General features: G+C 41.7%; 1 protein-coding gene across 1 annotated transcript; it reads right to left on the bottom strand.

The window, feature by feature from the left end:
• Nucleotides 1–3,752: 3,752 nt before the first annotated feature.
• Nucleotides 3,753–17,345, bottom strand: gap43 (growth associated protein 43). The gene is made up of 3 exons (XM_050072860.1): nucleotides 17,006–17,345; nucleotides 9,363–10,008; nucleotides 3,753–5,108 (listed from the first exon to the last, which is right to left on the bottom strand). The coding sequence occupies exons 1-3, from the start codon at nucleotides 17,033–17,035 to the stop codon at nucleotides 5,029–5,031; spliced, it is 756 nt and encodes a 251-aa protein (XP_049928817.1). The 5' UTR covers nucleotides 17,036–17,345; the 3' UTR covers nucleotides 3,753–5,028.
• Nucleotides 17,346–23,786: the final 6,441 nt, after the last annotated feature.

Raw genomic sequence — 23,786 nt, 5'->3', positions numbered from 1 at the left:
CATACTATAGCATGTCGTTCAAAATTGGATAAGAAAGTCATAGTATACCATGTCGATCAAAATGTCATGAAAACGTCATAGTATTGCATGTCGTTCAAAATATTATAAAAGTTTCATAGCATAGTATGTTGTTTAAAATTGCATGAAAAAGTCATAGTATAGTATGTCCTTCAAAATTGCATAAAAAAGTCATAGTATAGTATGTCGTTCAAAATATCATAAAAAACGTCATAATATAGCATGTTGTTCAAAGTTGTATAAAAACGTCATAGTATAGCATGTCGTTCAAAATTGCATAAAAAACGTCATAGTATAGCATGTCGTTCAAAATTGCATAAAAACATCATAGTATAGCATGCCGTTCAAAATTGCATAAAAAAGTCATAGTATAATGTGTCGTTCAAAATTGCATGGGAAAAAGTCATAGTATAGTATGTTGTTCAAAATTGCATAATAAAGTCGTAGTATATTGTGTCGTCAAAATAGCATAAAAACGTGATAGTAAAGCATGTCGTTCAAAATAGCATAAAAACATCATTGTATAGTATTTTTTTCAATTTTGCATGAAAAAGTCATAGTTAAGCATGTCGTTCAAAATTGCACAAAAAAGTCATAGTATAGCATGTCGTTCAAAATTGCACAAAAAAGTCATAGTATAGCATGTCATTCAATATTGTATAAAAAAGTCATAGTATAGCATGTCGTTCAAAATTGCATTAAAAGTCATAGCATAGCATTTTGATCAAACTATCATTGTCGTTCAAAATTTCAGAAAAAGTCATAGTATAGCATGCCGCTCAAAATTGCATAAAAAAGTCATAGTATAGCATGTTGTTCAAAATTGCATAAAAGAGTCATAGTATAGCATGTCGTTCAAAATATCATTAAAAGTCATAGTATAGCATATTGTTCAAAATTGCATAAAAACGTCATAGTATAGCATGTCAATCAATATTACATAAAAAAGTCACAGTATAGTATGTCGTTCAAAATATCATAAAAATATCATAGTATAGTGTGTTGTTCAAATTTGCACAAAAACGTCATAGTACAGGAAGTCGTTCAAAATTGCATAAAAACGTCATAGTATAGCATGTCGTTCAAAATTGCATTAAAAGTCATAGCATAGCATGTTGATCAAACTATCATGAAAAAGTCATAGCATAGCATGTCGTTCAAAATTTCAGAAAAAGTCATAGTATAGCATGTTGTTCAAAATTGCATAAAAGAGTCATAGTATAGTATGTCATTCAAAATATCATAAAAAGTCATAGTATAGCATGTCAATCAATATTACATAAAAAAGTCACAGTATAGCAGGTCGATCAAAATATCATAAAAACGTCATAGTATAGCATGTCAATCAATATTACATAAAAAAGTCATAGTATAGCATGTCGTTCAAAATTGCACAAAAACGTCATAGTACAGGAAGTCGTTCAAAATTGCATAAAAACGTCATAGTATAGCATGTCGTTCAAAATTGCATAAAAAGTCATAGTATAGCATGTCATTCAAAACTGCTTAAAAACATCATAGTATAGTATGTTGTTCAAAATTGCATAAAAAAGTCATAGTATAGCATGTCATTTAATATTGCATAAAAAAGTCATAGTATAACATGTCGTTCAAAATTGCATTAAAAGTCATAGCATAGCATGTTGATCAAACTATCATGAAAACGTCATAGTATAGTATGTCGTTCAAAATATCATAATAATATCATAGTATAGTATATTGTTCAAAATTACATAAAAACGTCATAGTAGGGGCGTCGGTAGTGTAGTGGATAGTGCCCGCGCCCCATGTACAGAGGCGATGCCTTGCTGCAGCGGTCGCAGGTTCGACTCTGGCTTGCAACCCTTTGCTGCATGTCAACCCCCACTCTCTCTCTCTCACCCCATTTCAATCTGTCCTATAGCATGTTGTTCAAAATTGCATAAAAAAGTCATAGTATAGTATGTCGTTCAACATTGCATAAAAAAGTCATAGTACAGTGTGTCATTCAAAATTGCATGAAAAAGTCATAGTACAGCATGTTGTTCAAAATTGCATAAAAAAGTCATAGTATAGTATGCCGTTCAAATTGCATAAAAAAGTCATAGTATAGTAAGTCATTCAAAATTGCATGAAAACGTCACAGTATAGTATGTCGATTAAAATAGCCTAAAAACGTCATCGTATAGCATGTCGTTCAAAATAGCATTAAAAAGTCAAATTATAGTATGTTATTCAAAATTGCATTAAAAAAAGTCATATTATAATTTGTCATTAAACTGGTAGTACAAAAAATCACGTTATAGTGTGACATCAAAATTGTTATAAAATGTGAAAGTATAGCATGATATAAAATTGCTCATCAAAAAAAGTCACAGTATTGCAGATTGTTTGTCAAAGTATGGCCTCAGGGAAAGAGGCAGCCCTAAGAAACTTTTTCTGCAGCTTCTGAATCTGACATAAATTTCTTAACGACCCTGAATGGAACAGAGAGGTTTGGGAAAGAAATTGTGTCAGGACAGTGCTGGATTCTGTCCAACTGGAAGATAAGGGTATGTAAAGGGAGGAAGGTATGGAAGAGTGTATGACTCATAAGGGAGAGGCTGATGAAAGAAACTTTTGAGAGAACTAATCCTTATTCCAGGACTGCTTGTTCAGCAAACTAGCTTCATTAGTGTGAAGGTCACACAACTTTTGTGAGACTGAGGTTGGTATTTATGCTCACCTTGGGGTCATTACTATTTATTTCATTCTTTACCGCACCGTGCTTTCTTCACAGAAGTCACTTGGGTCCCGTTCTAACTCGCTGCAATTACATGTGCTCTTGCATGATGTTATTGCTGCATCCAGTTGACAGGATCTTTTCACAATTTTCTCTTTCTGATAAGATTAAAAATGTGAAAATAGATGTAAGACTGAGTGTGTTTATTGTTGGTATTAGGTATTAGGATTTTTGCATGTATACAATGGAATCAGAAACCTGGATAAGACCTTATCTCTGCTCAGAGAAAATATACTGGCTGGAGTACTCTGCTCAAAATTGATATACTGTGGCAAGTACCTTATGTCGGCTTCTGACCATTTTTTATTTGTTCATAAATTATTGACTGTTAAAGAACCACGTGCATGCAGATGATCAGACACCTGGATTCTGGTCAAGGGATAGCCAGGTATCTCATGTTTCATGTCAACAGATTTTCCCGAGTAAAATAGAAAACCAGAACAAAACTCAGAAGCTAAATTTCTAATGTGAAATTTGTATCCTATGTATGTGAGGTGTTGTTACTGCTGCTGCTACTCAGTTTTTAACACACTCACACACCAATGGAACAACCATTGGGGTTCAGTATCCTGGTCAAGGATACTTTGACATGCAGACTAGAGGAGCCGGGTATCGCCTGGAGGAGCCAGTATAGTGGATGACCTGGTCTACCTCTGAGCCACAGCTGCTCTGAGTCCCTGAGTAACTCATAAAAGTCTTATGCCTTTAAGAAAGTTTGGTGCATGATATCAGCACCTTTTGTCAAACAAATACTTTTACATTTTGGGAAATACACATACTACTTCTCTTGCCAAGAGTTAGATGAGAAGATCAATACCACTCTACGAAACGAGAGTGGTATCAATTTTCTTATCTAACTCTTGGCAAGATAGCCAATTATTATTATGCCAAATTATTAAGTCAGTCTTGCTCCCATATATTCTACCATCTGAGGTGACAGCAACTTTCAACACAGCTTAAACAAACTCCACAATTTATGATAGTAATTGGCACATTTGCTTTATTTTGAAAACAGACATTGAAACCATTTTTATTTTTTTCATATTTTTTTTCTCACAAGTTTGAACTCCTTGATAAGGTTGAAACTGGACATTGCACTCACTGGAACATGGGAAAAGTATTTTTTGTTTGCTCGTTTGTTTGATTTTTCTTTTTACTTTTTTTTGTTTTTTTGCGTAACATCAGTGCAAGAGTATTTTTCCAATTCATATAAACTGTCATAACAACACCAAAGACATCAAAAAGAAGCCGCCACACCTCTTAAGTTTTTGTGACTGCGAAAAAGTTCCTCTCAGAGGGAGAGTTCCCATCATGCATCTGGTTCGATGGTTCATGCTACTGTTCTCACGTTTGGTTGGCAGAACACAAATCGTCATGTAAGAGCCAGTTACACCAATACTATAGCTGACTTCTAAAGTTTATTATATGCTCATGTCATTTAAATGGCAACAGGTCCTTTATTATAAATGTGAGTAGACAGGGAGTTTGTAAAAGGGGTGTAAACCAAGCTTGAATGACTCAAGCAGAATAGAGAGAGAGTAATAGTCTTGTCCTATATGTGGTTTTTGGATTCAGGATAAAGCTGCCCAACTGGAAATGTCACACATTTAATTATACATTCTATTCTCCGTCCGATGTGTCGGTACATTACCTATTTGTTGTGTTTTCAATACACTTGTACTGTGTTGAAAACTCAAATTGCATTTCATAACCAGCTTGTTTTTGTGCGTGCATTTGCAGAAGTACAGATTTTATTTGCAAAATGTGTTTCAAGAAAGTGCATTGCGATGCAAATAAAGTATGGTGCATTCACAATGCATTTTAAATGTGTTAATATCCAGTTGGGAGCATTCATTCCACCACTGATTCACTTACAATACATAGTGAAGATCAAATCAAATCCTCCTGCTCCTCCTCCTCCTCCTCCTCCTCCTCATCAACATCATCATCATCATCATTTCATCATCATCATCATCATCAAGGTAACAATCATTTTTCAACACCTTCAACATCATCATCATCATCATCATCATCAACATCACCACTTCCTCATAGTATTAGCTTGAGCCAAAAAACTTAACGCTGGAAACTCCCCCAACATGAGAAAATCATTGCCACACAAAAAATGACAAACAAATAGAAACGGACTGCCTTCACATTGGGAAGGCAAAGAGCAACCTTTTTAGATTTTTGTTTTTGTGTTATTCTTCATACTCTTAATTCTGCTTTCTTTAGGTTAGACTTTTGCCTTAGTCATCCTTGGACTCGGTGCCCTCCGCGGCTGCATCTGCTGGGGTGGCCTCCTCTGCTTTAGACTCCTCTGCAGCATCTGGAGGGAGGGAAGGAAGGAGGGCAAAGGGTAAAGAGAGAGAAAAAAGGCAAAGTGCGAGGAGGAAAATGAGATGGAAGGGTGGAGAGAAGGGGGACATGACAGATAAAAGGTGGGTTGGGGAGAGGAGAGAGGAAGAGAGAAAATTAGCCTGTGGAGAGGAGGTATTACATTGTGGGGCTGGAATAATAAAGCTCTAGCTGGGTCTTCTGAGATACTGAGCATCAAAGATCTCACATATCAGCTGCTACTTTTGATGTTTTAAATATTTCACCTCAGAAGGTTCTCGGTATAAAAAAGCATAAGGTAACATTCAAAAATCATGAAAATGTGGATATAAAAAATACACAGAAGAAACTGTGTAATTCCGTGTTGTTCACAAGATGTCATCTCGACTAAAACTGAGAGCAAGTCAGTCAGAAGATGCAACCAAATGTCTGAAATCCCACGTTGGCTGTGTAAATAATGAAGAAGGAGAGTGCTCCTAATGGACCCATGAAACATTTGAACTGACATCACAACGCTAACAGCAGCATCTCGGCCTGTCACATTGAATACTGTGTGATGCCTGAAGTGTACTGCTCTGTAACAACATCCAGTGGAGGCTTACTAAGAGGTGAATACTGCTGAATAACGATCCATGATACATCACCAAGCCATTACTAATCAAGTTTGTGAGTGATATTGTCCTAATGCTTTACATTTGTCTTTGTATTTCTCTGCTTTGCTTTTTTAAATCCTGTGCTGAAGGCTAATTTGCTGCTCATAAATTATTATTATTATTATTAGTAGTAGTAGTAGTAGTAGTATTATGGTATATGTCTATTGTCCCTAAAAAAAATAAAATAAAATAAAAAGTAAAAATTTAACATTTCCTGATGTGTCAGAGCCATTTTGGTACCTTTATTTTATTGTTCCTGACCCAACCTATTATTTAAGTGCTTTGAGAGCAGTGATCTCATACCATGATGATCTCATACTCCTATAATAGAAAGAGGAGACATCAAAGAATGACATCATTGCATTGGAGATTGGGATGGTGGAGTGCATGTGTGTGGGTGTGTGTGCATATGTGAGTGACTGAGTGTGTGTGAGGGCGAGGCTGAGAGAAAGACAAGGAAGTGGGGCGATCCTGTCTTTGTCAGTGCTTGTACTAATGTGTCAGTGTGTGTGTGTGTGACTCAAGACAGCGTGATGTTCCAGGTAAGAGGTAATTAGCTTGTTAGCCAGTATGACAGACTCGAGAATGTCTCTACAGCCACTGAGCTGCGTGATGCAAATACAATTTCACCCAATTCTGAGAGCCAAAGCCCATCATTTTTTGGTATTTTGTCATCAGTGCCACCTCAGTTATCTACACCAGTGATTGTGATTAAATTGCTGGTTTAGTTTTGCTGATGCATTCACAAACAAGAGTTGCAGATGGAAAAACAAACGCCAGAACTCTGGTGATCTTTGTCTTGGTTTGCAGATTCAGCCCACTGATTTCACTTAAGTTTTCAGTAAACAATGTTAATGAGAGGATGACACATAGTTTACTGTGGAACTTGTAACTAAGATATAAAGTAGAGGCATCAGTCATCCCCGATCAGTAATTTAAATGAACATAATCTTCTTACTCGGACTGAATTTACATTTGTAATTTTGTTTTTAACACAAGATGGCACAACTTTCAAAGAATGTTGTCATAAGGAGTGCCGCAAGGCTGTGCCCCGGGTCCATTATTTTCTTTGTCTTTGTTAATGCTAGGGGTCAACACAGGGTGATTTTCACTGCTATACAGATGACACTCAACTCTATATAGCTGTTGATCCTGAGCCATATATCCCATGAAAACTACATCTGTAACGTAAATTTATAGGTGACCTAAAATTTTCACCTAAACTAATTTTATGACAAAACAGATGTCCTCCGTACTGCTCAAAAGGAGCAAAAAAAGCTTTTTACCATACTATTTCTGCATTTTAAATCTCAGGCAAGGAATCTGAGTGTTACTGTCAACTCTGATCTAACTATCCTGCTGCATATGAGCTCTATCAGAGAAGCTTGCGCATGCTTTTATTACAAGAAGGCTTATACAGAATGCTGCTGCCAGAGTTTTAAGGGGTTGAAAGAAAAGAGATCACATCTCTCTTGTTATTAAATCTCTGCACTGGCTCCAGTTAGTTTTTGGCTGAACCTGCAGATTATTGTACCTATCTGAAAAGGTATTTATGGAATTGACCATGAGACGCTGTTATAATATGATACAAAGCTATATCCCCGGTAACATCCCTGAGATCCACAGACTCTCTGCTGCTCACCATACCAAAACCTAAAGACTAGTGGTGAAGCTGCTTTCAGACGTTTTGGATCCAAACTGTGCTGTTCTTTTCCTCTGAATCTGAAGTCAGCAACATAAATTGATGCATTTCAGTGACTTTTTAATCTCTCTTTCACCTGTTACCTCTCCTGTTTTTTTTTTTTTATTAAGTCCATTTTTGATTAATCTGAAAAGTCTTAAAAAATTAAGAATATGATAGCAAAAGTGGTTATTGTAATGATCATTGCCGTTGTGTTATGTTACTTTGCAAGGATAGACAAACCAAATACTAGCTCTACATAGGGGAATTTATGTTTTCAAATTTTCCTGTTTCTGCATCCTACCTGCGTGGCACATGGTAGAAGTATCAGTTTTGCAACCTACCACTAGATTCCACTAAATCCTACACACTAGACATGTGTAAAAGATGCTATATAGATATGGTTTATTATAATGTGTGAATATGCAGTGCTATGCCATCATATGACAGTTAACAACTTGGTCAGCTGTAACTAAGTGAAACCAGTGACACAGACTATCCTTTGGTGGAGAATCTGGATCATACCCTCATAAATCATTCAGTCAGATCAGAGTACCTGGCATCCTTGTGTGTTTGACTCCGGTCTGTGTGCTGACAAACCTTAACCAAGTGACTTAGTAATGAATATTAATTTGCAGTTGGTAAAGCAGATTGTGGCCAGCAGTGGATTCTTAATTAGCAGTTCTTTGTCAAGTAGTGTTTGTTTGTGACAGGCTTCCCTGGTGCAGATCGTGACCAGTAGGGATCATTAATCATTCATTGAAATCAGAGCACCTGTTATCCCTGCTCTGCTCCATGCAGGGCAGCTATCCCATCGAGGTGGTAACTATGACAACAGGGAGACAGTGCTGCCTAGGTGACCTAGTTTCCGTGTAGTTCTCCAGTGTGTGTGCGTGTGTTTCCCACCTCACACCCCCACCTACTCCAGACTGAGCATGCTCCATTAACTACCTGTCTGACCCAGTCTGAGAGTCCTTGGACCAGAAATATGAGTTCATGTCAAGACTTTGTTATATCAATATTATAATGTAATTTCATGGCCTTACAGTTTCATGTCAGGTAAACCATTCCCCTTTAACTGGACATCAAATGGTGGTTTGCTTTTAGATCTGTTAGCTTGTGCTGGAGGTCCAGACAGCAAAGATCTTATCAGTTATTTCTGGCCTGTTGTGATGTGTAAAGAGAATTTAATGAGGCCATCCATTTTCACCCCTATTTATATTTTAATTTGAATAAACGACTGTAGCAGCCATGTCAATATGTTGGCCTTGCTGAAGTGAAATTCATAAGAAGTCATCTCAGATGTTAATGAACCTTTATAACTCACGAAACATGATGCTTTCTCATTAAGCCAACAATACGACCTTGCTCCTAAACAATAACTCTGATCGTTCCCAAGATAGCAGTCGCCTATTGTACAACATCATTCCTGACCACACATTATTTCCAACCCTGTATTTCTATCCCAATCTCCACCTCATCAGTATGGAGTTTCCATCTTGCAGAGGCTGAGATACAAGGCTGTCTAATCTAATATTGAGCTGTGTCTCTGTGTTAACCAGTGAATGGTGGAGCACTGCCAAAGATCTTTAAATCCCAAAGACTCAACACGCAGTTATTTCCGGCACTGCCTGCCAAGCAGACTACGGGAAAGCTTACCTATTCCTTGTTATTAGTTTTTTTACAGTAAGTAATTGCTTCTTGATTGGAAAGTGTGTCTGGAATAATTTTTTGTCCATGAACTCGTTGCCTTCACAAATATGTGCACACCTTATTGTCTGACTAATGTTGTTTTGAGAACCTTTGTCTTATGTAAGCGGGTTTATTTTACTTGGCATGTGCTTGTGTGCATGTAATGGGGTTTTAAATAACTCTATTGTAATGAATAGAACTTACAAGCTTTAGTATTTACCTTGTTTATCTTTTGTTTGGTTAGGCTCCTCCTTCTCAGCTGTCGGGCTAACAGCAGCAGGCACATCGGCTTGTCTGGCCTCCTCCTTTTTCTCTTCACTCTCCTCCTTCTTCTCCTCAGCTGTGGCCGTGGTGGGACTCTTGGCTGCCGCCGCTGGGGCCTCCACCTCTTTGGGCTTCTCCTCGGCTTTCTCCTCCACCTTTGGCTCCTCTTTCTGGGGCTCAGAGGGTGCTGTGGCGGCCGTGGGAGAGGCAGCAGCCGGCGCTGCCGCTACAGGAGACGTCACTGCGCCTACAGGAGAGGCAGCAGCAGCTGCCGGAGAGTTAGCCGGCTTGTCCGCCACTGGGCTTTTGGCTTGGCTCGTCTCCTCCTCCTTCTTGGCCTCCTCTCCTGCAGCTTCCTCCTCCTTTGCAGGTGCCTCCTCTCCCTCTGCTTTCTTTGCCTCCTCTCCTCCCTCTGTCGCCTCCTCTGCAGCAGCAGGACTGTCTCCTTCCTTCTCTTCCTCTCCATCTTTCATCTTTTTCCGAGTTATGTGTCCACGGAAGCTGGCCTGTATTTTGGTGGCAGCCTTGTGGGCCTTGTCCTCGGGTTTGTTGGTGGTGCCATCCTGTTCGATCTTCTGGTCTGCATCCTCATTCTTCTCCACCTGGTAGGCAAGAGACAATACAGCAAGTTAACACCTACCATAAGCATCTAGCAGGTCCACTGGAAACCAGCAAAGGAATGTACTGGTTGTAATGCTGAACACTTGCAAAGAATCCCTCTACTGTGGGGGTATGTAGCTTTAGGATGATCATCCCAAAATGTCATGCTGGCAGAGAAAGTACAATATGTCATGAGTTGAAAGGTCAGAAGTCAGAAAAAGACAAAAGTATGTGCTATGAGAGAGGGTTTTAAGTTAACGTATGAACTGATGTATTTATAGCCATTACTGGAGGATTATAGACGGGGAGAAGTTGGGTTAGGGTTTCAGGACTGGTTTAGAATTGAGTAAAGATGTAGGACTGAATGAGGAACAGGGTTAGGAATAGGACAGTACACAACGTAATATTGAAAGGGGTTCCATGATATTACCTTCTGTAACTGGATCCATAGCTGTCCATCAAATAGTGGGTTGTGCTATGAGTCATATAAATCTAATGAAAAGAAATCAAAATCAAATAAAGGAATGAATGATGAGCACTGAAAGTGGCAAACAAAATGAATCAGTACATTCAAAATGAATAGGCAAATAAATCAAGGCAAAAAATTTTCTAGGCAAAGTTCAACCAATCAAAAGCTTTAAATGTGCACCTTAAATGAATGTGAATAAGCAACATGAAGCAAACACAAACTGTCAAAGAGCATGCAGGCAGTGCAGCATCAGTTAGCCAAATGATAAAGATGTGAAAACTGCAGAATCTCTGTTTCTGTCCTTCCAGGTATCAAGTCTTTATCAGGATCCAGTGATTAATTTGACACAATAATGGATCTACAGAATTTTATCATTTCATGTGCTGGAAAGAGGAGATTTAGGGCCATTGTGAATCGAGAGTATAACAGATGTGTGTGTGGGTCGATTGTCTCCACACAATAAATCGGATACACTGGGATTTGGGGCACGACAAATGACTCTAGGCATTTATTGCGGTTATTCAATCCAGGCATGAGGATGATTATTGTCCTCTTGATAATGGTGCTGAAATGGATTTGGTGAATAATTAAACTTAAATGTAAAACCACTCCATGGCATTCATTAATGTCCCCTGGATTCACTGCTAATGACATCTTCAAAATTGTAGCCAAAAAAATGTAAGCTTTCAAAATTGAGGCTCTCTCCACAAAATAATGAGCTGATCTCTTTCTCTAGGTACAGTAGCTTTCTACGTCTCCATCTCCGGCTGCTAGGGAACGAGCTGCCTGCTAGAATCTCCTCAGCATTCACTGCCATACCCCTCCCAACCATCAAAGGTTACCTTGACAACCAGAGTGCTAACTCATCACGGCGCTGTCTGCTGGTTGGTGCTATGAAAGACTATATGTCACCCTGATTGGCAGTGCACCTGACCCCTCAGGGGAGCAGGCCAATAGGAACTCGTAAATCAGGCGGAGCAATCAGCATGGTTAAGGAGAGGGTGTGTGTGATGCAGCAGCAGGGTGCGGTACGGGGCCAGCGGGGGGGCCGAAAGAGGTTATATGTATCAATGCTGTCGGTGTGTGTCGCTGAGCAGTAGCGTCTTCTTTAAGGTCAGTGAATTTGAGGGGAAATGGTTTTCAAAATGCGACCCTGTAACTACATCCATCATTCTATTTCCTGATAACCTACTGTCTCTAATAGTGTCATTATACTGGATATGAGGTTTGACTAGGACAGCTGCCTGTGTGAGGAATCGCATCTGTGTGACATGATTTAAGAGCCCGAGGCGCTAAACCAACATGTCTTCTTCAGGGTCAGTGTGTCAGTCCAATATTGGAGCAGAGAGGCCAAGGTGCAGCTGTGCTGGTATATTCACCTCCTCCACTTGTATTCACATGCCATCCCCAGGGTTCAGGGTGTAAATCCTGCCCCGGGCCCCCCTGCAATTCCTAATATACACCATCTTCCTGAAGCAATTTTGTGCAATGTAATATTTAAAGAAAAACAGCCTGATACAGCTGGCTATGAAAGGGTTAGTAGATTTTCGGGGGCTTTATATTGCTCCACAGTTATAGTGACTTATGTTTAAAAAATGAAGCAGAGCTGTTCATTTAACAATCAGATATTAAGTGTGGAAATAAACTTTAGCATGTGTCCTGCAATTAGAACAAATAGCCAGCGTGGAGACAGACAAAGCACCACCGGCACACCCACTGCTCTTAATAATATGCAGGTCTCTGGTGACTTATTGGGCTTTTACTACATCTGATCTCATGGGTGCTTACAATTGCCAAAAATTTGACCCAAGCACTTAACTCTAAATAGAATTACTTACTGGCTGCATACAGTGAGTCAGACAGAGAGAGGGAAAGAGAAAGCGATGGATGAGGGTGTTTGGGAATATGGGGGTATGACATCATTGTTGGAACGGAGGGTATGTCATTCACTTTCGAGATCAGGGTGTGTATGAGCGCAAGTGTAATAAAATCACTGCAGAGTGCCAGGTGATCTCATATCAGCACATGAAGTCGGGGAAGAAAGACCCCCATCATGGTTTGACCACAATTATAGCATCATCATTTGAATTATTGATATCTGTCTGTGCATCACCCTCAAAAGTGCTGCGCTGTGATTTTCTGACTGCTGTAGTATCTTTCCACAGGCCATAAGATTCAGTGCTGAGTGACTTTGAGCTGCCATATAAAAGTTATTATGCTGTGATATACGAGCGTTTAATGACTGAGACTGTTGCTGCATTAAGATCTTGTGTTATCTAAACAGAAACATGATTGCAAATCCTTTAAGAATTGCTCCTTGACTGCTAACTGAACCCTGGTCACGTACCCTCCTGCAGGCGCTGTTGCACTCGGTGTCTGTGCGGCACACAGTTTTCATTCATAAATACAGCAGCACCTCCCAAAGGTACGGCACACCACAAGGTGCACTCCCTTTAAGTCTTCACACCAAGACTCCACAACCGTTTAAACTCTTCCTTGATTAATTTGCAGCGAGGCAACATATTTGCATTATCAGGTTAATCAAATGACTTATTACAATTAGCCTGCAGTGTTTCCTCTTTGAACATGGTCGTTGTGGTTGCCATAGATACACTACATTAACCACTTAAAACTGTTTTTATTACCCAGCAAAAAGTGGAATGTTTGCAATATAAAAGTGCTTTTCTTGCATGATTGTAAAACGGATTATGCAATCCTGCAATTATAAAAGCTACAGTGTAACGTAGAGCATTAAAAGCTTGCTGTAGGACACTTTTCTAGGCAATGTGTAGGTGACAAATAATTACTGCCATCTTCATGTTCAGAATCTAAATGTACAGTACAATAGCTCACAGGTTAATTTCTTGACAAGAGTGCCATTCCCCAGAGGGCAAACGCCTCTGTCTTTCCTGTCTGTAAAGGCATTAAACGGCCGTGTTGAAATGTGTTCAGTACAACGTCTGATGGACGGATGTGTCTATTCCTGCTTTGCCTATCGGCTGCAGTCTGTGCTCTCTCCCTGTCTGCCTCTGTCCTTGGGTGGGCACCGGCTGTCGTGAGAACCACACCCGAGAGTCAGTGGCTTTACCGGCAGATCCATAACCACACACACACACACACACACACTCACACACACCATCCCCCAATGGTGACACACAGTAACAATCCGCCACCTTCCTACTGCCTCATTGCCAGTGCCATTAGGGACTTGTTTCAGGAGGGGGAGAAGGAGGGGAAGGGAGGCGAAACGGGGGAAGACACGGTGGAGCGGTGGGGTTTATGCTGGTTGAATTACCACAGAACCACAGCTCACGCTAATGCACACGCCAGGCATGCATATAATCATGCTTCTTTTTTTTTTCAATTCTAATCCATTCAAGCAGGAGACTCCCTTTTCACCTCGCCGCTCCGCCCAGCCTAGGACCGAATGCCGCTGGCAAAAGGGGAGAGAAATACTAAAGGTAATATTTGCATTTATAATGGCGGAGCTTTGCAGAGGCCCTTTATCACGAACCCAACAGGTGCAGCTGCTCATTTATTTGATGTAAGTCACTTTAACATGTAATTATTGAAGATTTGTGAATATTGTAAGCACTAAAATATACAGCACATTTACTCATTTCAATAAAAAGAAAAACTCCCCTAACATTTGTCACACTACCACAGTTCCAAAGCAGGCAGCGAGGTAACATTAGCCACCCTGTCAGTGGCATAGTTCCTGCAACGACCTGAAAATTCAAGCATGATTTCAATGGCTGTCTGCTCTCCTGCAAGAAGCATCCAGACACCAACGAGCCAAGACGAGCTGCTGTCTGCAACTGCTGAATATCTCCCTCTCCTTCTTTCTGTCGTCTTTCACTCTCTTTCTCACTGAGCAAACTGCTACCCACTCATTCTCTCTCACACACACACACACACACACACACACACTCAGACACAGCGGAGCACCACACCCTTTTAGCCAGCTATCTCCTGCAGATGAGGAGAGGGGGGCTCAGGTGGTGACTGCCACAGCCCCCGCTCGCCATCTCTCTCTCCTCTTTGACGGTGAATTGATGAGCGATGTTAAAGGATGCACTGTTTCTTTTACGACGGCCCGGGAAAAGATGCTCCGCAGCAACTAATAAGCGGCCATATGCCAGCGTCATTACATCCTCTGGAGCAGCCTTTAATTCAATTACACCGACTCTCTGCCTGAACAAAGGCTCCGCAATCGCCACTGATCTCATAGGGGCTGGGGGTGAGGATGGGGAGAGGGGCAGTGGGGCTGAGGGGTAAGAGGAAGTGGAGGCAAGCTAGAGGAAAAAGAGGCTGGGGCTGGACATGGTGGAGGCAGGAACTAAAAATATGGGCTGTGGCTGGTGCTCTGGGGAAAGGGGCATTGAGTGCACAGGGAGCCACAGTATGAGAGGAGATAATCCTAAAGGTAGCAGACTGGGTCTTAATTTTGGTCAAGAAGGATTTAGGTTCAGGCTGAAACAGGACACACAGGGCAGGTATGATCCTGGTGCTAGGTGGAGAGCTAGGGATGGAGTTGGGCGGAGTTGAAAAAGAGCACATATGAGTGGGATTTGAAGGAATGGTTTATGGGGGAAATGACATTTTGGGGTAGGCCAGGTGATGGAGAAAGACCTGAGTTTAAGATGGACCTGTAAGAATATGATCCTTGATCTTCCCCCTAACACTTACGTGAGGACAGGAAGCATCCTCTGTGGAGAATTTTGTTCTAAAACTGTATGAAACTAAAGATGAAGCTCAGGGCTGTGGCTACCGAGTAGACTTAAATGAAGTGCTAGTAGCCACTCCCATGGTGAAGATGTTGCAACAGCACTTAACACTCCACAATGGCAGGACCCAAAGCAATACTGCCATGTTTGAAGCAGCATACCATGCTCTTTGCTCATCCATCCATAAAGACCGCCGAGTCTGTCTGGATTAATTTATGCCTCTGCTCCTCAAAAGCAGGAGAGAGGAGGATAAGTGCTTGTAGGCCGGGAGGATATTTTTCCCTGTGGTTAGACGCGCACGCTCGAGGCAGCGACAGCGTTTTGTGGGAAAAGCCGGTGCCTCACCCACATGGCTGCAGTGTGCAGCACGCCGGCTTCCTTTCTTTTGATCTTTCCCACCTTTGCGCCTGCTCGCCACCTCCAACCATCATCCCTCGCTCTGTCACCACCACATTTCCTGCCGGTCGTAGCCACCATCCAGTTCACACTCTGCGTTTCTGTTTTGCTGCATGCCTGCCTCTCCCTACCTTCCCCCATACCTTGCAGCCTCCCTCCCTGTCTCAGTCTTTTTTTTTCACCTCTATTCCCCACCAGGTTCCCTTGGCTCTCTACCTCCTCTTGCATCTTTTTCCCCCCCTCCATCTACCTCCATGTGCACCAGCTACACTCCCACCCCGCCGCTCATTCTCGCCCTGCTCTTCCTGCATGTCTTTCAACTGGCAAGCCATGCTTCCTTTCCCTCTCTCCTCCCTGCCAGAGCTAATATGACTCATCCCGGCTAACATTTAAGAAGCAATCAAGTGCCACCGGAATCCAGCGTGCTACGAGTCCGATAAAATCACAATCAATTTAAGATAGCAGCAGAAAACCGGCCCTGATCACATACAAAACCACCATGATAGCTGCTGAAATACGGAGTGAAGCACAGAGGAGTGCCACCTTCCTTCTCCACTGTCCAGACCCACCCGCTTCCATGCAACACCTTTCTTTTTTTTATATTCTCTGCCACTGAGAACAGGATTGGGTTATTACATACTACCCAACACCAGCCTTTCACACCCTTTAAATGAGTGCACACTTCATAGTACCCTCAATTGACAGCATCCACTTATAAAGCTGGAGGGCTATGATAATCCATTTAGACTCATTTATTCCCATTGTATTCCCCCGAGGCCACTGACATGATGGTGCTGCTCTCTCAATCCGTACCCCACCCTTTTTTTTCCTCTCTGTGGAAATTTACTTTCCTGTGTCACCCATTTCTGCTCAAGATAACAGAAGTACAAAAGACACCAAAACCCCCTTTTAAGGCATCAATTAAAAGCACATAGGTTGGTCTAATTAATATGAATCATCTTGGATTAGAGGAGTTCAGTGGAGCTCCTGAACAAATGAGGGGAGTATTTCAGAGACAATACACAATCTATCAAGTGCCTTTCAATAATCTGTCACTTTTGTCAAGTGCATGATCAATACGAGGGAATGCCGGGCTGCCCGAGATCGAGTTACAGTCTTGTGCCTCTCTGCAAGTACAGTGTGAGGTCTGAGAGGCATTGTGGCAACATCCATTCATGCGGGATAATCACATTAACTAGGCGTGTCTGGGCTCTGTGGATAGACTTCTATAAAGACACGCCAGGCCCCGAGTCAAAGCAAATTACACCAACATTTGCTCTAATCTCTCCTCAAGCACCCTGATCTGACTACGAACCAACAGTCACAAAGTTCAGAGTTGAGATGCATCATTTTTTTTGTCATCATAAAGAGCTGAGAATATGAATAAAGCAAATCAGAGCAGTTTACCGGTTTGGTTCTTCTTATGCAGCACAGCATAGTTGTAGTTGTTGTATCCTCCCTTTTTCTTCTCTGCTTCTTTCTTCCCTTTTTTACCTCCCTTTCACTACTTCTCTCTCACCCTCTCTCTCTCGCGCGCGCTCGCACTCTCTCGCTTTCTTGCACGCACACTCTCTCTCTCTCTCTCTCTCTCTCTCTCTCTGTGGCTGTATCAACAGCTAAGCCGCCCAGTGCATTTACTCATCCCAGTTTGCACACACACGCTCTTCAGTCGGTCTGCCTGGGTGCACCTCTCTCTCTCCCTCTCTTACTTGCTGCCTGACAATGACTACAAGCCCACCCTTTAAACCCCTCCCTTCCCCTCCATCCCTCCATCCCTCTCTCCTCCCTTCTTCCCTTCACACTATCCCCCTCCTCCTCCTCTTTCTCCTCCTCCTCCTCCTCCTCCTCTTCTTGCTCATAGTGATGAACCCCCCCACCTCTTTTAGATCAGCACTCCTCTCCTCTACATCTTCTCACCCTCCTCCTCCTCCTCCTCCTCTCTTTCAGCCTGGCTCCAGCAAAAGCTGCGGCCCCACCCTAAAAAGGCTCTCGCTTAATGACTGACTGGATACCTCCAATTTTTTGCTCTGATACATCATTTTTTATTCTGCCTTTTTTCCTCCCAAAACCAACACTACCCCTCTGTTTTATCCCCCCCCCCCCCTTCCTCATACACAAGGAGGTGTCTTTTCTCTTAAAAAAGAAAGAAAGAGAAAAGAAGAAGAAGCTCCCAAATGGAAGTCGCCTCCTCTGATTGCTCAGGCTCCCTCCTCAGACTGTGTTATACACTTTCTGGATCTCTGATCAGTGATATGAGCCTGTGAGCTCTGCGTCCAAATTACCATGGCGATGCCAAAAGCATGTTTTCTGGCACAGCCGGGAGCATCTCTCGCCAGGACAGACGTGTGAAAGAGAGCAGTGATGATCGCGAGGCGCATGCATGCACGCACACACAGAGACACACACACATACACACACACACACACACACACACAGTGCTCTTAGGACACGTCACCCGCAACCGCCAACCCACCCACCCCCCCATACCCAGCGCGCTCTGTTCTCATGGAAACACCAGCAGATAGACTAGAAGAGCAGAGGAGGAGGAGGAGGAGTGTGTGTGAGAGAGAGAGATTGAGGGAGAGAAAAGGATGAAGGTAGGAGGAGGAAGCAAGAGGGCCGGGTGTGGCAGACAAGGCAGGCGAGGCAAACTGACTCTCTTTCCCTCTTTCCCTCCCTCTTTTTTTTTTTTTTTTTCTCCCTCTGTGCCCACATTTGCACACAGTCTGTTTTAATGAGCGGGCACAACGCATGCATTATCCCCACAACTACATTTATAACCATTACCGTACAGTGAGGCTGGCAGGCGCATGCTCATGCAAACACCCACACTCTGTATTTGTCTTTCATAATACACACACACACACACACACACACACACACACACACTGTGGTGTCAGAAAAGTCCCCACCCCCGCTCTGACACTGGCGAGCACCAGCAGATGCTACAGACACAATGAGGATGGAGGGAGGGATGGAGAGCAAGAGGATAGACAGAGAGAGAGGGATGGATGGATGGAGGGGAAGAGGAGGAGGAGGAGAGGAGGAGGAGGAGAAGGAAGAGTCCTGAGGGGTTGCGCTCTGCTATTCTTCTCTCTTACAGGATTATTCCACATCCAGTTCACTGAGGGGAAATCATTAACCTGAGCCACAGCCTTCCCGGTGGTCGCTGCTGCCACACAGGAAAATCTAGCACCATTACTTAGCTGTACTACATCATCACTATGTGTCATCATGTTCTATAGCGGACCATATGACACAGACGCTGTAATAACGCAGAGTTCTGCTGAGCACGCATGGTCTTTCTTGGCGCTGCCCTGCTTTACTTTTATACAGCGATGCACATTCATACAGCTGCCAGTTCACAGTCCCCTACTGGGTCGCTTCACTGGAATAACTAGGAGATAAGTGTTTGGCTCAGGGGAAGGGGCTGACTTTTTACTAAGTTGTCTGAGACCCAATTCTTAAGCTCAAATTTACAAACAGTTGAAGAATTAAAGGACTAAACTGAATAAATGAGCAGAGAAACATAATGAGTTTGAAAATAATGTGAATCGTGTGCTACGGCCTTCACTAGTCACCAGATTAGCGCTGAATTGATGAAGGAAAGAAAATGGTAACAGTAATAATCAGTTTGTCGTTTAAAATTCCAGTGTGTAGGGGCAGAAATGGAATAATAATCACTATGTTTTCATTAGTGCATAATTGACCGCCCCCGCCCCTTTGTGATGATCTAACAAGCTGTTGGAGTAAGCATGGAGCCCACACTGAAGACATATTATCATATTTTTGGAAAAATGAACCAGTGATTCCAGAGAGAAGCAGACAGAGGGGTCTACAGTCTGTGTTTGAAGGATATATCCAGGATGTCAAACTGACTCAGCAGCAACAGGTTAAAAAGACAAAGATAGTTAGAAGCTAAAACCGAACTATAGGCTACAGATCACAGTGTAAAAGTGAACCACCACATCACTGCTGATCAACACAGGAGACAATGAATATAAAGGGAAACTTTGCTGATATTGAACCAGCTGTGTGGCATCACAGTGTGTGCAGATGAACAGTGTTTGGCTTCACCCCCGTGCTGCTGCCAGCACCTGCGATAACACACAGCTGGTTGAATATCAGCAGAGTTTCCCTGCTTCCCTTCACTGGTTCCTGTACAGCAGGGTCAGTAGCTAGCTAGCTAACCCTACACTTTTCAGGGTCTGAGTTTGGTTTTGGAACAGGGAAGAAGCGTATATCTTTGTCCAACCTCTCCAGGTAACGAGTATCATTGATACACGACATGCACCAGGCACAACATTGAGCTCCAAATCCACAACACCAGCCTGAAAATGAAGTTCTGCTACCTCGCCGCTAGATGCCACTAAACCCTGCACGTTAGACCTTTATTTGTTTTTTTTGGTTTGTTTTTAGCAAAAGAGACGTACATTAAGTAGTTCCTGCTTCTCAAATGTGAATATTCACTAGTTTTCTTTATCTTCTGGAACATTATGGAGGGCATTTTTCACTATTTTCTGATTGGCTATGTCCTCCTGAGACCTGAACTTTTGTATGTATGCATTTTTAATTTCTCCTGCAGTAGCTATTAGGGATTAGTACCCAATAAGTATAAAAAACTGAATATTGTCAACGATAATCAAGTCCCAGTGTCCTCAAACTAGACAATAATAAAGTCCTAATGTCTTCAAATGAGTACTTCCTATCAAAAGTGTCTAAAATTTGATCAGGTTTTGTATCGTGTCCACTTTTGTGTTGGGATCAGCTGCAGACTGACTTGGCAGACATGGCTGCCATCTTGTTTTTATATGGATTAGTGTATTACTACCACTAGATGGCACAAAAAGTGTCCATGAATGAGGACAACAGGTCTAACTTAAATAGACTAAAGTATAAGGTCAAGTAAACCCAACATGTGATGTCCTTATATGAGGACACAGGGTCTGTCGAGGATACAGAACAAATTTGAGAAATTTGAGAGACCAAGAGGCACAGAGGAGCTGTTCTTCCAGCTCCTGGTTGCCCAACACTTTACCAAAACACCTATCTGCATATAATTATGTATTGTGTCACTCTATTCTAATTAGTTCAAGATTTTGATCCGAAGGCATTACTCAGTTTCAACAAATTCTACTGGCAGCACATTGATGAAAATGTTTACAGCATCAACATGGCAAGTGGCAAATCACTTCAAATCAAATCCCCACACTGGCAACAAGTCCTTTAAGAGAGGACTACAGCAACACAATCCTGTAACAAATGATTGGGGCTGTCTGAATGAAAAAAAAAAGAAAAATCCAAACACTCAAATGCCCAGGAGCCAAATCAAGCTGATGCCGGGGCGGTGGTAGCTGAAGAAACAGAGTGAGATTGTGTGTGGGATGGTCTTTGAAAACAATCCATCTGCAATTGCAGCAGGTTGGCCAGCAGTTGACTGCAAACTGCCCCGACCTACAGTGACCGCTCCTCCTCTTAATGACTAAGTATGCTAATCTGTGTCCACTTATTTGATTGTTCTGTTAAGCAGCTGAATCTGCTGTCTACTGACCACAGAGATCAATACTGTCACACTGTCTCGTCAGTATCGAGAAGCAGTCATGAGGTTTGTTCTGGCAACACTGTACTGCAGGTTTCTGGTGCTTACTCTGCTTACAAAGTCATTTTTATTGTTGTTAAAACTAGGACACCAGTTTACACTGTGTTACCACTTTTCAGTTTCATTTCTACCCACAAGAGTTTGTCACACTATCAGCTAAAGCAAGACTATTTGTTTCTCAGTTTATTTGAGTGTGCTTCCCTTTGGAGCAGTGTTAGCTGTCCTACTTTTTGTACACTATTTATATTTAAAGGAACAGTGAGTAAGATTCAGGGAGATTTAGTGGCATCTAGTGGTGAGGACTGCAGACTGCAACCAGCTGAAACTTCTACAGGTTATTGTTCCTTTAGTTTTCATTGATCAGGAGGGTTTTAGTCAGAGCCAAATTATCCACAGAGGTCTCTTCCTCTCCAAAACAAACAGACTCTGTGATTTAAAGCTATAATAACACTGAGTAAATCAGTGTCACATAAAAAAAAGGGAAAAAAAGTTTTTCCGATGCTTTTGTCATGGAGGGGTTTCTAACTGCGGTGGCTGATGCTAAAACTCCCAACATATTTTCAGTGCGACCTCTTCACATATTGATGTTCATGGAATTTCCACGTCCAGATACGACATGCAAGGTACCCTGGGTGCATTGGTTGTTGACATTCTGGGACACCGTGTCAAGTTCTGCCTGTTATATGCATTGTCTTCTTTCAAAATACAGTTCCATTTTCACAGGAAATTTACCGTTTACACACTGTCTTTCCAAAAATAAATGCACTACATCAGTACAACAATGTGAATTGATGTTTTTTTTTTCCTCCAACAACTAACAAACGTGGTTTAGAGATGCGCGGATGGCGTTTGAGCGCACCTGAATCCTCAAGCACTCATCAATCATCCACCTGCCACCCACCTGACGTAATTATCTTCTAAGATTTGGAGACCCGCAACCGCAGCAAACCCGCGCCAAACTTTAAATTATTGTATTTATATTTAAATTATGTCCAGCCGTTCATGCTCATTCGCTTTTCATATAGCCGCATTTTCTTGACTTAAACAATTAAAAGATTATAGGCTACTTTCGAATGTGGTCACATTTATTTACTGCTATATAAATAAAGGTTATTAAATACGAATATCACTGACAAATCCATCCACAATCCACCCGCAATTAATTACAATGTCAATTTTTATTGGTTTGGGAACAAAAGCAGCCAGTTAGGTTTGGGAAAAAAGAAAAAGGTTTGGCTTTATGCTAATGGCCCTATCTAGAGTCAGTCTTTGCTTTCTCCTTTCCAGGCTACTGTAGAAACAGGGCAGTGCAACATGGCAGACTCCATGGATGAGGACCCGCTTCCTATGTAGATATAAACGGGTCAATCTATGGTTCACAAAAACACAACAATTCTTATTCTCAGGTGCTTATACACTAAACAAGACATACTTGTTTTTTATATTCTATTTCTGCCAATGAATCCTCCTAAAGCCTACAAACTGAACCTTTAAATAAAGCACTGTAAATGTTGTTTAACAAGTATTGCACCACTGGCAACTGTGCCTCCTTATGGGAAAAAATGTACACCCTAGAATGGTGCTATAATACACACCTGCCATTAAAAGACTGACATTCACATTACACAGTTTTTCATCATTTGTTTAAGGCTAAACTAAGTGCCTACACATTTATGAGATAACCCTATTTTAACGTGTAAATCTTGCCTGGTGCACCTGGTTGAATACACTCTGCTGTTTGTTGCATTGTTCATCAACAATGTAGTCTGTCCTTTCAGACTGACAGTGATGAAGCTCCTCATTTGGACCATGAAAGGTCACTGTATCTGTAAAAGACAATGGGATTCACATGCAATCTACAAACTGCAAATCATCTTTAAATATTAAGCTAAAAGCTGAATACAATTTAACCATTATTATTCAGATTACTCATGGGATTCTTATGATCTTAACCAGACAAGGATCCTCCCACAAATGCCAAAACTCAAACTGTACCTAACACTTGTGGAACACTGCTACAGCACCAAGCTTTAACTACACAAAAAGCTGTTTAACATTGGTAATGTAAACTATTCTGTAGGTGATTTATTCCTCCATAGACGTACCGACAGCTTGATGTGTGATCTTCGAGGAGCAATATGTAATCTTTTCAAACTCTTTTCGTGGGCAAATAATTGCAGGAGCATCAAAGGTCTTCAACTCAGATCACGCTGTCCTGTATCTGACATAAAATATTCCCCACAGAAGTTAGCAAACTACTTCATTAGCGCCGAGATCAAACTGAAACATCTGCAGAAGACGTACGCAAATGTAACACAGGATACTTAGATGATATTAGAGCCCTAAGCACCTGTTTTGAAAGTCTAAAGCTCAGAAAATGCAGCTGCCTTGGTGTCTAATGACTGTTACCACAGGTGACCTTTTTGCACTGAGCATTAGTATTACCTGCAGAGTCACAGGTGATACATAATGGGTGTTATTATGGTGAGACACTAATGCCAGTGGGGGGGAAATTAGTGGAAGCTGGAAAAATGTCAGTTTTAAAATCAATGAGCAGGAGTTTGATAAGACCAAATGTCAAAAGCAAGC

This window comes from Epinephelus moara, chromosome 2 (assembly GCF_006386435.1).
Source record: "Epinephelus moara isolate mb chromosome 2, YSFRI_EMoa_1.0, whole genome shotgun sequence".
Lineage (NCBI taxonomy): Eukaryota > Metazoa > Chordata > Actinopteri > Perciformes > Serranidae > Epinephelus > Epinephelus moara.
This window is presented reverse-complemented; position numbering and strand designations above follow the sequence as displayed.